This window comes from Vulpes vulpes, chromosome 2 (genome assembly GCF_048418805.1).
Source record: "Vulpes vulpes isolate BD-2025 chromosome 2, VulVul3, whole genome shotgun sequence".
NCBI lineage: Eukaryota > Metazoa > Chordata > Mammalia > Carnivora > Canidae > Vulpes > Vulpes vulpes.
Window position 1 is genome coordinate 1,314,496 of NC_132781.1, and position 15,951 is coordinate 1,330,446.

At 71.2% G+C, this 15,951-nt stretch overlaps 1 protein-coding gene across 2 annotated transcripts in view; it reads right to left on the minus strand.

Moving 5' to 3' along the window:
- Positions 1-15,951, minus strand: part of BAHCC1 (BAH domain and coiled-coil containing 1) — a 53,359-nt gene that overhangs the window by 17,470 nt on the left and 19,938 nt on the right. For both annotated transcript variants that reach the window (XM_072746250.1, XM_072746245.1), the window contains exons 2-4: positions 14,167-14,346; positions 4,653-4,775; positions 214-1,959 (exon numbers count right to left, since the gene is read on the minus strand). In XM_072746250.1, the coding sequence (XP_072602351.1) occupies positions 214-1,959; positions 4,653-4,775; positions 14,167-14,346 (2,049 nt within the window). The remainder of the gene's footprint in view (positions 1-213; positions 1,960-4,652; positions 4,776-14,166; positions 14,347-15,951) is intronic.

A 15,951-nucleotide genomic window follows, 5' to 3' on the forward strand; every position in this document is an offset into this window, starting at 1 on the left:
CAAGGGGGCTGACGGCCCGAGGGAGGGTCTCCTGCCCTGTGGGCTGTGGGGGACCTGCTGAAGGCAGGTGTGGGGGATCCGTGGCTTCAAGGGATAGGGGGCCGGCAGGTCAGGACCGCGCATGTGGGGAGAGCCTGGTCCCGGCAAGCGCCAGACGGGCACCCGAGGGTGGGCGGGCTGCACTCCCCACCCCTTCCCTGCAGAGAGGCCTACCTTTGAAGGCAGGGGCTGCACGGCCCTGGCGTCCGGCGTTGGTGCCATAGGCTGTCTCCGGCCGGCTCACCGGGTCCTTCTGCCGGGACAAGGCCACCGCGATGCCCACGGGCGGCTGCCTCACTTCTGCGTCACTGTGCGGGGTGTCATGCTCCCGGCTTCGGGCGCAGTCGGGCCTCTCTGCCTCACTGGGGACCTGGGCTGGGCCCTTGGAGGCTGGGAACTTCATATCCTGCTGGGCACAGCTGGCCTTGAGGCTGCCCAGCCCCACGAAGGGCGCCTTCTGCCCAACGACCAGGGCCTGGTTGCTGTACTTGAGCAGGTTCTTCATGGCCGAGACCTCATCGGGGGGCGCGGGCAGGTCCTGCGGCAGGAGGGTGGCCTGCTGCAGGCTGCCGCTAAAGGGGTCCAGGTAGGCGCCACCCTTGCGCTCCTCGCCAATGGCCATGGCGGTGCCCTGGCCCGACTGGATGCTCCATGGGGGCAGGTGGGGCCCGCCGTAGCCCAGAGACGCCAGCTCCAGGGACTTGCGCTTGGCTTCAGCCCCGCCGCCCCCCGGCTCCACCTCGGGGGTCACCAAGTGCTGCTGATGCCGGATTCGGGCCACCTTCTGCGCCCCAGGGGGACCCGAGGGGGTCTCCTTGCTGGCGGTTTTATCTAAAGTGCAGCAGGCCTGGGTGACCTTCCCACCCAGCGGGTCCTGGTGACTCGGCCGGGCACAGTCCTGCGAGTGGCCGGGCAGCTCGAAGTAGCCGCTTTTGTCCAGACCGCCTTTGGGGAGCCCGGAGAAGGAGGTCTCGGGGCCCGAGCTGTTGAGATACTCCAGGCCCTTCAGCCGGGGGTTGAGGGCGGCCTCGAAGCCCCCAGGCCGCCGCTCGCCCTTGCCCTCGGCCTTCAGGTGGGCATAGGAGACCCCGTAGGGCACGGCGTGCTCGGGGGCCAGGGCCGCATCCAGGTGCCGGTCCGCGCCCTCACCCGCCACGGCGCACGCCTCGGCGGCCTGGAAGGGGCGGCTCTTGTCGGCCAGGTGTCCCACGGAAGGCACGAAGGTGGGCCCGCTGGCCTTCAGGTCCCGGGGGACTTTGTCCTGCAGCGGGCACAGCCCGTCGGGGCCCGCGTGCAGCTGCAAGCAGGGGAAGGAGCCGGCGGCTGTGCTGAGGGCCGGGGGCGGCCCGGCGGGCAGGCCGGACGGCACCGTGTAGGCCACGGCGTGGTGCAGCATCTGGCGCCGCTCCAGGCACTCGCTGAAGGCCGGCCCGGGCTCCGCGGGCCCCGCCGCCTCCTTGGAGCAGCGCCCCGGGGCCGCGCCGCCCACGCCGGGCCGCACCAGCACGCCGCCCGCGCCCGCGCAGCTGGCCAGCGCCGCCTTGCCCATCTCGCCGTTGAGCACCTTCGTGTTGAGGAGGCAGGAGGCCAGGTGCTTGGGGCGGCCCTCGCAGGCCCCCCGGGGCGCGGCGCCGCCCTCCCTGCAGTGGCCGTCGGCCGGCACGGGCAGCACGGGCTTGGGCCGCTCCTTGCCGCCCTCGTCCTCGGCCGCCGGCCTCTCCTTGCCGTCCGCCGCCTTGCCGGCCTTCTCTCTGCCCAGGAGGAAGCGGTCGAAGTCCTTGGCGCCCTTCTGCAGGGGCCCGGCCTCGCCTCGGTCCCGGCTGCAGGAGCCGATGGGGTGGCCGGGGGCGGCCCGGGCCACGCTGGGGAAGTTGTGGTTGGCGGGCAGGAGGGTGGGCTGGGGGGGCAGGTAGAAGTTATCTGCGTGCGAGAGAACCGAGGTCACTGGCGGGCCGGGGCGGCCGGAGAGGTCCGCCTCCCCCGCGACGCGCACCCAGGAGCCCGTCCACGCGGCCAGCCGCCGGGCCCCGAGGTTACCGGCTCCGGAGGTTTACCTGCGACGTCACGCGCACCGTCCGGCCGTGCGACCCCACCACCGCCCGTCCCCAGAACTCTAGCATCGTTCCAACGGAAGCTCCGCGCCCAGTAGACATTAAGTCATCGCCCCCCCCCCTGGAAAGTTCTGACTGGTGCAGCTCCCCGGGGAGCCCCCGCCCCACACCTGGGCGGTTGGGGGAGGGCAGGCGGGACTGGTGGCCGCGTGCACTGACCAGCGCGGGAGCTGGAGGTCTGGGGCAGCGAGTCCTCTCCCCCACCCCGGCCCCCGCCACGCGGGGCAGGGTACTGGCTGGCAAAGCGGGCGGTGGCGCCCACGATGTGCAGCCAGACACCGTGATACCCGGGGTGCTGTGGGAGAGCCCGGTGATGGGGGCCGGGCGCTGAGGGCTGCACCTGACCAGGCCCCGGGAAGTGCTGAGACCCCCAGGAGACAGCGAGCCACGCCTGAGGATGGGTGGGTGTGGAAGCCCCACGGAGGCCCCCAGCTGCCCTGCATGGTTACGGGGCCCTCGGGCTGGGGCTCCAGCGACGGCGGCGCAGAGAAGCAAGAGGAAGCAGCCCCAGCGGGCAGCCCCTACACCGAGCCCATCGGCTCCCCACGTCCCTGAAGCTCTGGGCCCCTCCCGGCGGGTGGGTGGTGGGTGCACCCCCCGCTTCCCGCGATGGGCCCGGCCTGGGGCAAGCCCTTCCCCAGACGGCCCCGGGATGCCCGCTGCTCCCAAACTAGGGCGGGGTTCCCGTGTCTGGGGCCCTGGGGGCCACCCCCCGACGCCCAGCTGGGGTGGCAGACGGGCTGCGTGAGGGCCTGGAGCCCAGAGGGGCACGCGGCGGGGAACAAAGGAACATTTGGAACTTGTAAAACCGTCCTCAGCCGCGTAAGTTCCTCATCAATTTCCTGCTAATTAAAACAAGGGGGAAGAGGGGAGCCTGGGTGAACCCTAATTAGCTGGATTTCCGAAACCCAAATGTTCTCGGATGGGACCCCACCGCAACACGGAACCGCGAGGCCGCGGCGACCCCCAGCCCCCCGGCTGCAGGCGGGCTCCGTTGCTGCTTCACCCGGTGGGGTTCTCACCCCTGACAAACGCTGTCAGAGCGGCTGCACCCGCGGGCGTTTGGGGGGCTCAGCCTGTGGCCTGGGGGCAGCTGTCCGCTGGGCAGCAGGGGGCCGGGGGGCTTCTCAGCCGCAGGCACAGTCCTGTCGGCAGCGGCCCGGGCGCCGGTCCTGGGCTGGGTCAAGGCCAGGGCTCTCGGCTGCCCGGCCAGTCCCAGGGTTGCAAGACACAGCAGCGCCCTGGGGGTCAGGCTGGTCGGGAGAGAGGGCCGGAGGACGTGGGGGCTGGCCGTCGGCTCACCCCCAAAGCCGCCTCGCTGGGGTCCCCCTCCTTCCCGGAGACCCCTCTGATCTGACCACTACCTCCCGAAGCCCTGTCTCTCCTGTCCTGTCCACGGCCCAGGCCCCGCGGGTGCTTTGTGGGCTCCCCCTCTGCCCCCACAGAGAGCCTCTGCCTCAGGGCTCCTTGGGGCTCCCCCGAGCTGAGTCTGCCCTCATGACTCTCCTCACCCAGGGCAGCTCTGTGCCCCCCGGCCCTGACCCCCACCAGGTGTGTCTGGATGGTGTGTCCCCTCCCACAGCCTGGCCTCGGGTGCAGGTCATCTGGGACCTCTCGACCCTCGTGTCCCCTCCACACTCTCCGTGGGGCCCCGTGTCCCAATTCAGTTCCCCTCTCAACAGCCTCCCTGCCCGTTTCCCAAGCACCACCCCAGAGAGAACTTTCTAAAACCCAAATGAGATGTCGCTCCACCCAGGAAAGGTCGGTGAGATGGGGGCGCGGGTACTAAGGCCTCCAGGAACTCCCCACGCCTGTCCCATCTCCGGCGGCCGCACCCCCCTGGGCTCCTTGATGGGCTCCGCACCCTGGAGGCCGGGCCTCTGCACGCAAGCGTGTGCACGAGAGAGCACGCACGTGCATACATCTTCATCCCTGCTTCTCTCGAGCAAATGACCTCAGCGCCCTTCTCCGCGGACACCTCCTGGAGGCCCCCCTGCCCGCCGGGACACATCGCTGCCCCCACGCCCCCGGCAGCCCTGTCTGACCTGAGGCCCCGAGGTGCAGTGGGGGCCTCCCCGACCCCTGCCCGGCGGCATCTTCCCTCGGAGCTGCCCAGGCAGTCGGGGACAGCAGACAGGTGTGCGGGGCAAGGCTAGGCACTGGGGGAGCTGGGTGCCACCTCTCGGGGCCGCGGTTACTGGAGGTGCTTCCGCCGCCGTTGGAGAGGTCCAAGCAGCGTGGCTGCGTCTTCGGCGTGCTCACCTGGCCCCAGCACGTAACCTGCCTCTTGGCCACGTGCTGGGAGTCTCCGTCCTCCTGGAGCCTGAGAAGCAGGCTCAGTCTCCCCCAGTCCCTACCCCGCTGTGACCCAAGACCCGGGGGGAGGCCTGCCCAGGCTGGCTGCCATGACGCAGCACCCCTGAAGCCCCCCGCCCCGCCCGCCCCACCCTCCAGGATGCCCCTGCGCCCCAGACCCCAGCGCAGCCCCAAGCCAGCACTTGCCTTTTTGGGTTCCATAGAAACGATGTTGCCCATAGAGAACATTGCTGTTTCCATGGTGATCCAAGTGGCTCATGGGTAGGAAGGTGGATGCCAGACTCCCCGAAAATCTGGGGTACCCTGGAGCTGGGGAAGCAAGGGGACTGGCTGCAGAGGCACCTCCGAGGCCCAGGCCCACAGCCGCCCTGACCCCGGGGAGGTGGGACACGGCGGGCGGCCCCGGAGCGACGCCCCGCAGAGCCTGGTGTGCAGCCCACCGGTGGGAACCCATCAATACATCATATTAACTCTGACTCGACTAACACCATCCCTCTGGTGCGGCACAAATTGAATTGCTGATGGGCTGGGAGAGGGGAGGACGGAGGATGGAGGAGGGGGCCTGTGGTCCCCCCAGCAGCACTCGGCGCGGGAGCTCCGAGGCAGGGCAACAAAGCGGCTCTGGGAGGACGGGGACGCCGCGGACGCACACGCTGGACAGAGGCCCTGGCGGCATGGGCTCCACACCCAGCCAGGACAGCCGGGGCCAGATGCCACCCTGGCCTGCATCACCCAGCAGGCACCCGGGCGACTGGGCAGCCCCGTCCCGCTGGAGGCTGCAGGCGGCGCGGCTCCGCACTGGCCGGGCCTCCTCGGTGCCTGAGATCTGCAGGGCGAGCTGGCCCCCGGCCCGAGACCCTCCCTGGAGCCTCTGAGTCATGCCAGGCCGGCCCTTCTCTGTCCCTCTGGGGGCCTGGCCCTGCCCAGCACAGGGACGCCAGCCACCTGGGACACACACGCTGCCCCAGAAGGGATGGACACACGGCGTCCCGGCCGGCCGCAGGGCCCCCAGCCACCTGAAGGAGGCCCTTCGCCACTGGTCCTTCCGACCCGGCCCCGCAGGGAGGGCAGGAGGTGGCGCCCAGAGCCGGGGCAGCCGGGGAGCCAGTGGGGCTCCTGCGGGCAGGACGCAGTCTCACTGCAAGACGCGTGCGTTGAGCTAATGCCCTCAACTTTCTCTCCACGGAGAACGGGCTCTGTAGGAGTTTCTCTTGGGGGCCTCACGACTGTCCCAAGAGTGACCGGCCCCTGGGCACAGTCCCCCGTCCTTCTGGGCGGCCTTGGCTGTGAAGAGGGAGCAGCAATCCAGGGGTTTCCTCAGGGAGCGGTGGCCACAGGGACGGGGACAGGGAGGCGCTCGTGCAGGGCCCCGCACAGCAGTCCTGGGAGGGGAGCGAGGCCAGGCCCGGTCCCAAGGCCAGCGTGGGGGGGCCTGTCACAGCCGAGCCGGGAGCCACAGGCCGGGGGGCGGGGGCACGAGCACCCCCTTGCAGGGGGTCACGGCGGGGTCCTGACAAGCCCTGAAGCAGAGAGCTCCTTCCGTCCTGCTCAGTAACCGTCCTGCACACTCCGTTTACGACAGAAGCAAACATTCCTGGGAGCTGGTGAGCATCCCAAGGGGAGCGGCGCTGCAGAAGGCGCAGGGTCAGCACCACAGGTCGGGCCCGGGGCCCCCGTCCTCCGAGGCGGCCCGTGGGTGGGGGTGGAGTGGCGGGGCCTGGGCTCGCTCTCAGCGCTGGGGGTGGCTGCAGGTGCATGGGGGAGCCCGGAGCCCACGGGGAGCATCAGGGGCCCGGGAGGCTAAGGGGGGAGCCACCGTGGGGAACTCAGCTCAGAGGTCAAGAATGGAGCTACGGGGGCAGAGCTTGGCACGCGGCCTCAGCGGCAAGCGGGGGGCACCCCGGGGTCCCTCGGGAGCAGGCCCCCATTCAGACCCTAGGATGCCGTCTGATGTTCCCTGGCCCAGCGGGCCGGCGGTGAAGCGGCGAGTCCCTCCCGGAGAGGTGAGCAACGCAGGGCGCGTCCCGGGTCCCACGGGCTCCTAGGAACCCCGTGTGGGGGCCCCAGAGGGCCCGAGATGCCTCCCCGTGCAGGGCTCACATCCCCGGGCACCTCGGAGGGCTCGCGAAAGGTGCCAGCCACCGCCCGGCCCGTCCCCCTGCAGCCCCTCCTGCTGAGGGCAGGGCTGGGTCCGCAGAGCCTGGCCAACTGGCCTGGTTTGTGTGCGGAGACGCATCTGGAACAGCTGCTCCCTAGATTAAACTCAGCTCCTGGAAGACTTGACAAAAGCTGAGAGCCGGACGGGGCCGGGAGCCGCCGGGCGGGGGGGCCGAGGCCTGTGTGTGCTGGGGGGGCTAAACCGCCACAGCTGTCCCCTTTTAATTGGCTGCTGTTAAATGTTTTACGGGGCCTCGTTTTGGTAAACAGAAGTCTGTAAATTCCTCCTTCCCAGAACCCGTTTCCCGGGCGTGGACGCCCCCCTCCCGCCGTGACCCCTCGGGAGGTCCGGGCCCGCCGCCCACCCGCCCCCTTGGGGGACAGGCCTTCAGCACCCGGCCGGGTCGGGGGGGCAGTGTCAGGGTGCCGGCTCGGCGTGTCCCTGTCCCACTCCTGAGCCTGTGATGGTGGCCTGGGCCTGCCGGGGGTGCAGGGGGCCCCCTCCCAACCCGAGGCCCCGCCCTCGGAGACCCCAGACAGGAATACAGGCTGAGGGGAGGAAGCTGGGGACAGACGAGAAGGAAGCAGCAGAAAGGGCATGGGCCGGGGTGGGGGAGGAAGGGGATGGGGGGCCTCCCCGCCCAGACACAGAAAGATCCCTTCCTCTCTGAACTGAATAAAAAATGATTTTACGAACCACAGCAGCTGTTCTGAGCCAGGGCTGCCAGGGCCAGGACCCAAGGCCGGGTGCTCGAGGGGTGGTGGCGTGGGGGCTGTGGGGCTGGAGCCGTGGGGGGGGGGCTGGACACCCAGGGACCCGGGCCTAGAGCCCCTCCCCAGACCCTGGAGGTTACTGTGCCCGCCCGAAGTGACAGGTGGCAAATGTGCATAAAGCAACGGCCCACGGTGGGGAGGCTAGGCTGTCCCTGGGCTCCCGCCGCCCCGACGGCCCCAGAGGGCCTGGCCCAGCTGCGAAGAGAGGCCCCGGGCCTCAGTGGACATTTCACCGTGGACACCCTGTGAGTTGCCAGGAGACTCAGGCTAATCCCATGACATAAGTGACAAGAGGGGACAAAGGGTCTACGCCATCACCCGATGGCTGGGATGAACAGTCAGGGGCTGGGCAGGAGCAGCACCACCGGGTCCCTGGGCCGCCGGGCGGCAAGCTGACCACACAGAGCAACCCCTCCCGGCATCCTCTGGGCCTGTGCTGGCTGCCCGGGAAGGTCAGGGGTGCAGGTGGGAATGTGGGCAGCAGGAGAGGAGGCAGTGGGCAGCCCTGCCCAGCCAGGGGACAGGGGAGACAGGAAGAAAGGCAGGGGCACCCTACAGGGGACATAGCCTCGAAGACGGGCACATTGGAGGGAGGGGCTTCTCCCGACACCGCAGTGAGGAGGTGGGTGCCTGCAAGGGTCCTGCTGCAAGCCTCCCAGCCACAGAGGAAGGAGGGGCGGCCCTGCAGCCACTCGGGGCCCCCTGCACCCCATGTGTGCCCTCCACCCAGCCCGCGGCACCTCCCCGCTGCGGGTCTCCCTGCCGTACTCCCCCACCGCCCCGGGCCAGACCCACCCAGGGACCACCCTCCTGGGGGGCGCCCGGCACTGTCCCGGGGCTGTCAGGAGCCCAGGGCTGGGGGCAGGGGGTGCTCAGCCAGAGGACCCCAGCCCAGGCCCACAGCCCAGGATGCTCGGCGAGCTCTTCTGGAGGCTCCGTCCCGGCACTGCACCCCGAAGCAGCTCCCCACGGCGTGGCCACGGGGCCAGCAGGGCACATGGGGCAGGCTCTGAGGACCTTGACGGCCCGTCTGACCAATCGAGGCCCCGTGTCCTCGGGGCCAGGCCCAGTCTTGGGGCTTCAGCAAGGGTCAGACCCTCCAGACGGAGCCCCCGCAGGCCCCCCCACGCCCGCCAGCCCTGAACGGGTCCCATGATGACCCACGGAGGCCCCTAGGAGGCGCGGCCTGGACCAACGGTCCCCGTCCCTGGCTCTCCCGTGTGAAGCCCCTGCCAGGAGGTCAGCGGGGGTCACTGTGACACACGAGTCTACTCAATGGTAGTGACCACCGGGTGCTGGGTTAGGAGAGGTCCTGGGGCTGCGTCCCCGTGCAGCCCGGCGTGACTGACTAATCACGTCTGCCCCAGGAAGGGGAGGGCCGGCCGGCCGGCGGGCAGGACACGCGCATCCCTGGGCTAGCCTCCGCCGGGAGCCTCCTTGGCCCCAGCCCCCTCCCCGTGTCCTCCCTGGCCCTGTCCGTAGGCCCCTCACACCTGGCGGTCAGACCCCGGGTGTCCAGGCTGGGCGTTCAGGGTGCAGCTCCCAGGACCACCCCCGAGCGCTGGGGGGAGCCGAGTGAGCCCTCCTGTGGGAGGGGGTGCCCTCGCCTCAGCCTCCTGCCGCTGGGCACGTGGTGGCCCTTTCAGCGCACCTGCCAAGCCATGGGTCACGATGCCCCACCGCCCAGGGGGCAGGCGCAGAGCAGGGCTGAGGCCCGGGGGACAGGGCCAGGCTCCGGCCGGGGGTCCAGGCACCTCGTGGACAGTCCCGGAAGCCGCAGGCCTCTTGCCGGGAAAGGCAATAGAACCTCAGAGCCGAGAGCTGGGGGGGGCAAACCAGTGTGATCCCCAAAACCTTCACTGACATCCCACAGCGCACCTGTGGCTGCTAGGAAGCCCCATGCCAGGGGCTGCCGCCCGCTGGTCATTGGGCCTGGGCAATCCTGGGGCTCTGGGGTCACGAGCCGGGCTGCAGACGGGCCTGGGCGGTGACACAGGGACCTCTCCCCAGCCCAGACTCGCTCCCGCTGCAGACGTCAGCCCAGGACGGCGCCAAGGGCCCTGGAGCAGTGGGCAGCTGCTGCAGGGGACAGGCCAGCAGGGAGTGGTCGTGCTCAAGGAGGCCCCCGCCCGGCACCTGCTGGCCAGGAGGCAGCGCTCCGACTGTGTCACACGGGTCAGGGGCTCTTCTGTAAGGGCGGGCGGGCACACGGAGTAAGCGAGGCTGCGAGGGGCGCTGGCGAGGCCAGGCTGCCACGGCTCCCGAGCCCTGCAGACGACCTCACAAGGTGCAGGGCCTTGGGCCTGGGCCAGCACGGCCCTGACTCCCCACGGCCGCCTGGGTGCGGACAGAGACCTCGCTGCGGGTACCCCGGCCTGGGTGCCAAGGGGGCCCCAACACCGACCGAGAGCCTGGCCGATGGCCTGGCACGGGGACCAGCGAGAGCTGGAAATGGAGTACCTCCCCCTGACACGAGGGAGGCAGAGGGAGACAGGGTTTCGGGGACCCGTCCCGGGGCAGCTGGAAGGGGAGGAGTGGACAGCCTCCCAGACAGGCGCTCTGGACTGGAAGCCACCCTTCCCCTGCCCTATGAAACGGGGTGAAGAGCGGCCCAGTACCCTGGTGCCACTCAGACAGGTAGACAAGGCAGGTGCCATCCCTGGGCCAGGACGAAATGCCCCAGGCCTGGGCACCACAGGTCTGTCTCCGGCCTGACCTCGAGCCAGCAACTGGCCCGGGCGTCCCGGCCTCAGGGCAGCTGTGGCCTCAGGAATGAGCCAGGGCCGGGCAGAGCCCCCCACTCCGCCCGGGGACCCGCCTCACAGCCACCCTCCTGGGGTGGGCTAGCACCCAGCAACCAGGCGAAGGCGCAGGAGGGTCAGGCCCGACAGCAGGGCAGGGGACACTGCAGACTGGGACCCTGGTGGGAGGGTGGGCCAAGGCAGCCAGTGGCTGCGGGCGCCGGGAGGGGAGGGGTCAGGGAAGGCCCAAGGAGGGTCTGGAGGGAGCCGGGATCCCCAGGAGACGGCCTCTGCTGGCCACGTGCGGCCTACCCGGCAAGGCAGCCCTGATGTCTGTGTCGCGACCCTCCCCACACGGGACCCTCGGCAGATCTCAGAGCGGCCAGCTGTCCCCACGAGCCACCCCCTTCCTTCCGGCACGGGCAGGGGTCAGGGAGGCAGGGCAGGCATCTATGCCCGGCTCGGGGCGGGCGCACCAGGACGGCCATCACCAGCAGTGGTGGGGGCAGAGTCCCAGGAGGTCTGAGCCGCCGGGGACACTGAGGCAGGAGAGGGGGGTGGAGCTGACTGGGCCTGCGGGGGTCCCGGGGTCCAGGGCAGAGACCCACCTCCGACGGCTCCTCTAGATAGTTCTGGACCGCGACGCTGCAGGAGGCAGGATGGCCTCGGAGGGCCGGGAGGCGGCGGGTGCTGTCCCTCCCACAGCCTCCGGCTCCCTCCCAGAAGTCCCTGAGGTGGGACCGAGGGGGCAGAGAGGCATGTGGGGAAGCTGGGGGTGCTGGGCGCAGCAGGGAGCACCGGGGGCTGGCCTGGCCCGGACGGAGAAGCAGCCGATGCCCGCGGGGGCCCCAGGCCGGGGATGGCGCGGGCGCTGCTGCCCCCGAGGCGCCCCCTCCAGGTGGCACGACAGAGCGCAAGGAGCCCGGCCCACCCCTCCCCAGCTGAGCCCCCAGGAACAGAATCCCCTTTCACCGGCCCTGTGGGTGGTCCCAGCCGGCAGCTGGGGGTGGGGCGGGCAGAGAGGGGCCAGGCTCGACGACAATGGGACCAGCTGTGCTGTGCCCCCCCAGCCCCCGCCCCTGCTCCGACCCACCCAGGGCAGGCAGGCTGGACACCGGCTCACCCCTGCCTGGGCCAGTTCCGCCGCCCACTCCCACCCTCAGCCTCAGGGGGGAACGTCCAGCTGCGGGCAGGACCCTTCGCTTGGGCGGGCGAGGAGGCCGGGAGCCTGGGGCTGCACTCTCGGTCCCTGCCCCAGGCCAGATGTTCCGGGGCGGCTCCTCCGGCTCCGCGAGGCTCCCCTGCACCCCAGCAGCTCCGCCAGGGAGGCAGCGAGCCTGGGCCCTCGCTCCGGCAGCTGCCCCCCAGATGCCGAGCCGGGCGCACCACGGCCGGGGCGAGTCCCGCCTGGCACGGGGGTCGCCGCCTGGGCCCCTCCCTCCACCCGGCCCCCGCCCGCTGCCCGCCCGGCCTCCCTGCCCTCCCCACGGAGCTCCAGCCGCCCGGCCCGCCGCAGGTCAGGGAGGGCACCTGGCGCCTGGCGGCCCGGGGCGGTGGGAGGAGGGGCGGAGGGTGGGAGCCAGCCGTAGGCAGCCCGCCCAGGCAGCCCACCGTGCCTGCGGCCCCCGCTCTCCGGCCGTGTCGCGTGCCCCCCGCCCGCCTCACCCCCCTTCTCTCCGAACACACACGGCAGAGAAACAGGCCCCGGCACGCGGGGAGCCAGCTGGCACCCAGTCAAACTAGCAGCCAGGCACGCTGCCAGGGCAGCCAGCCAGCGAGCGCTGCCACTCGCTCCGGCCCCGCCCGCCGCCGGCCTTTCCGCTCCAGCTCCGGCGCGCAGCCGGCACCACGTGGCCCGTCGGGGGGCGAGGCTGCAGCCGGCGGGCGGCGGGCAGGGGAACCCCCGCAGGAAGGAGATCCCGAGGCGGGGCGGCCGAGTGGAAGGCACACGGGGGACGCGGTGACGGGTAAACCGAGGCACCGGCCCGGACGGCCCCCTGGTCCCCCGCCCCAGCTACCCTCGGGTGGGCCCTGCTCCCCCCAGGCCCTGTGCCCTGGAGGCTGGCCGGCGGGGGGGTAAGAGGCCACATCCTGTTTCCCTCTGTCCCTTGTCCCCCTGCGTCCCCCCGGGTCCCCCTGCGCTGGCCCACGGAGTCTCCCCACGCCCGGCCGCAGGCGAGTCCAGCCCGAGGCGGTGCAGGCGGTGTTTTGGGGCCGGGTGGGTGGACCGATGACCGCTCGGCCACAGGGCTGGCCCGAGAGGGAGGGACGTCCTTGGCGAGGCCTGGCACTGACCCTCGTCCCACTCAGGCCGCCCCGTAGGATGCAGGGCAGAGGCCCGCCCAAGCCCGGGAGCCCCCCACCCCTGCCCTGAGGGGGGGATCCCCTGGGGCTGCCACTCGGCTGCTTGTGCCCCAAAGGCGACAAGCCTCCTGGCCGAAGCAGCCGTTGGCTCAGGGGAAGTGAGTGGCGGGAGGCCGTTGAGGGCGCGTCTGCGGGCTGCCTCCCACCCGCCCTCCCCGCAGCCCCCAGAGGGGCAGGACAGGGCCACCCTCTCCCTGGGCCCCGGGGCAGGTGGCGCTGCCCACAAACCGCCCTCCGTGCTGGTGGGGTCCCCCAGGGTGGGCCAGAAGGGGCCGTGCGTGTCCTGACACAGAGCTGCTCCCCCTCCCGCCCAGCCACCACTGCACGGAGGGGAAACTAAGTCAGCCAGCCTGGGTGCGCCTGTGCACCTGTGGCCGGGCCCGGGTGGGGCAGGGGCCGTTATTCCGTTACTTGGTTATTTTGAGGTGGTCCTGGGCGGCTGCCGCAGGCCTCCCCCCTGCTCCCCCACGCTCGGCCACCCTCCTCCCTCCCACAGACATCCTTCCCAGATGCTCCTGCCAGGGCTGGGAGCTTGCCTGGCAGACACCGAGGGCGGGAGGGCTGGAGGGGCCCGGGGGAGAGGTGCACGGTGCACGGGGCGCACCCGCAGGCGCCAGCGAAGGCCCAGCCAGGGCCCAGCCGCATGTGCACCAGCTGTCCCCTGGGGGGCCCTCCGAGTGCAGAGGGCAGGGGGCTGGCCGCGGGGGCGAGTCTGGGCCGGGGACCCTGCTCTGCCCGCCTGGCCGCCCTGCCACCAGGAAAGAGAGCTGCTCCTTATCGCCTGCCCAACATGTGCACTCTGCACAGCGCTTAAAGCCCAGATTATTTTAACAACTGTCCCTCACTTGTCACCTGTCCTGTTTGGAAAACAGCCCCTTTCTTGTTGCACAAAGAGGTTTCTCTGGCTCTCCAGTAGCGCCGGGCGCTAATCTCCCTGCCTGGAACGCGGGCGGCGGGCGCAGTGTGTGGGTGCTCGCTCTGCAAACGCGGTGCTTGCCGCCCGGCAGTCACTGAGTTACGGCGGCGCTGGTGCCAGGAGCGGAGAGCCCTCTGTGCCCGCTGCCAAGTGCAATTACCTCTCCGCGTGCCAGCCAGCGCCGCCGGGCTTAACCCTTCCCGAGCCGCACGGATCCCAGCGACCTCGGGCGTAAGCTGCCACCCACGTCACGGTGCCAAGGGGCCGGACAGACAACAGGGCGCTGGGAAGCTGCGGGGAGCCCCAGAGTCCCCGAGGGGCCCCCAGAGGCCTCCCTGCTGGCCGCGCGGCCTGTGCGCACAGGGCTCCATTCCACCAGGAGGCCAGGCCCCCGAGGTGGCAGCGGGAGCCTGTTGACAGCTCTGCCCTCCCCGCCCCTCCCTCCCAGCGGGCACATCTGGAACCCACACCTCTCCGAGTCTGGGGAGGTGGGCGCAGCCCCAGGCAGAGGGTGCAGCCCGGCCCCCGCCCGCCCAGCTGGGCTCCACATTTCCCTGGCCCCCCCAGAGCCCTCTGGGCCCCTCCTCCTCCTCTCCCTCTCTGCCCATCTGTGTGCACATCTGGCTGGGACCACTGCCTGGCGGGGCCCGCCCCCCGTTTCCAACCAATTACCACCTCCCCCGTGGGGGCTTCCTGGGCAGGCCACAGCAGGGGAGCCCCCTCTGCTCAGCCCCGGCCCCGGACTTACCTTCATGGGAGTGAGAGAACCAGATCTGGGAGGTGGCGGGGTGGGAGCCGCGGTAGGCCTGCTCCGAGGGGGCCGGGGCGGGGCCGCTGGGGTGCGCGGGGGCCGCCGAGCCCAGGCTGCCGGTGAGAAAGCTGCCCATGAAAGAGGAGGCCGCAGAGTTTCCCATCAGGCGGCTGCCGGCTGTGGACACGGGGCAGGGGGTGAGAGTGAGTCTGAGCAGGGCAACCTCACCAGGAGCCTCGTTCTGAATGTTCCTTCTGGAGCCCTGGACTCCAGGGCTGTGGCCTTCCAATACCGGGGCCCCCAGATGCCCTCAGGGTCCCGTGCCCCCGTTACTGTTTGCACTGCTGCCACCACCACGTCCCTGTCCCCACCCCACCCCTGCAGCCAGATGCCAAGCCCTGTGCCCGTGGGGGGCACGCTGCGGTGTGGGTGGGCCTCCTCAGGGGCAGAGCCCCGACCCTCCCAGGCTGAGGTCCCCCCGCCACCAGCACACCTGCCAGACGCCTCTGCCCACACCTCCCAGGGAGCTCCAGTGTCGGTGGAGGCCCTGCCCCAGCCCCGGGGGCCCCCCAGCTCCTGGGCAGCACCTCACAGTGGGGTCCTTGACTTTCTCCCCAGGTCCCCCCAGCTGACTCATGAGCCCTGCCCCAGGTGAGCGACACGGAAACAAACGGCGAAGAGGAAGAAGAGCCTGCGGAGGGCCGGGGACCCGCTTCTCACAGCCCCCAGGGTCTCTCAGGGTCAGGGTCCGGCTGGCGGGCGGCACACCCACGGTCACCCGCCTGCCAGGACCCTCTGCGCCTCCGGGGCTGCCAGCCTTCGAGGCCTGCACGGCCATGGCCACCTGCACCCTGCGCCGCCGTGCCCCCCCCTCCCCAAATCCAGCGGCCAAGGCCAGGCTGAGCGAGCCTCCCTGGATCTCCACGCCGACCGGGCGTCTGTGCGCACAGATGCTCTTCCAGGAGCGGCCCCTGCTGCCCGCTGGGTGCCTGAGGGCCGTCCTGCGTGGCCCCCACCCTGGCAGCGCCTTGTCACCTCCGTTCCCCGGCAGCGAGCCTGGCCTGGGACCATCCCAGGGGATGGAGAGTTGGGCCTGGGGGCTCACCACCCCACTGGGCTGCGTGTAGGGGCCCGGTGGGGTTCCCAGGGGCGCTGGGCGCCCGGAGGCTGTAGGCCCTGCCCAAGGTGAGTCAGGGCAGCTGTTTCCCAGCCCGGGAGGCAGGGGGAATTTGTGAATTTGTGATTCCTCATCCAGCCTGGCGTGGCCCTGGGAGCTTCCCAGACTCGGGGTGACTCAGCACAGAGGAGGCAGGGCCCAGCGCAGGGGCGAGGGAGGGGCGGCCCCGGGGGGGGGGGGGGGGGGGACACGGACCCTGGCGGCCTCCCGCCCCTCCCGTGAGCGACGATGGGACCTACGCAGGAAAGGGGCCTTTCCTGGGTGCCGGCCACAGAGGCAGGTCTGAGAGCGCTGGCGGGGAACCAGGCTGCACGCTGACCTCTGTGGCGGGTGTCAGGCCGCGTGGGGCCCCTGAGAGGACCCGGAGGCAGGGGACGAAGGTGCCCAGGAGCCAGGGACTTCCCGGACCGCAGGGCTGGGACTGCCATGGGCCGTGGCCAGACCACAGGCGTCCAGCCAGGGGAGGGGACTCTGGGCTGGGAAGGGAAGTGTGGGCCTCCAGGGGCCGGGGTGGAGGGGCAGGAGGGGGCGGGCGGCCCCTGCCGGGCTCCGGGGACCCTGGGGGGGGCCATGCCTGGGGGATGAGCAGGCCTCTTCCTGCCTCG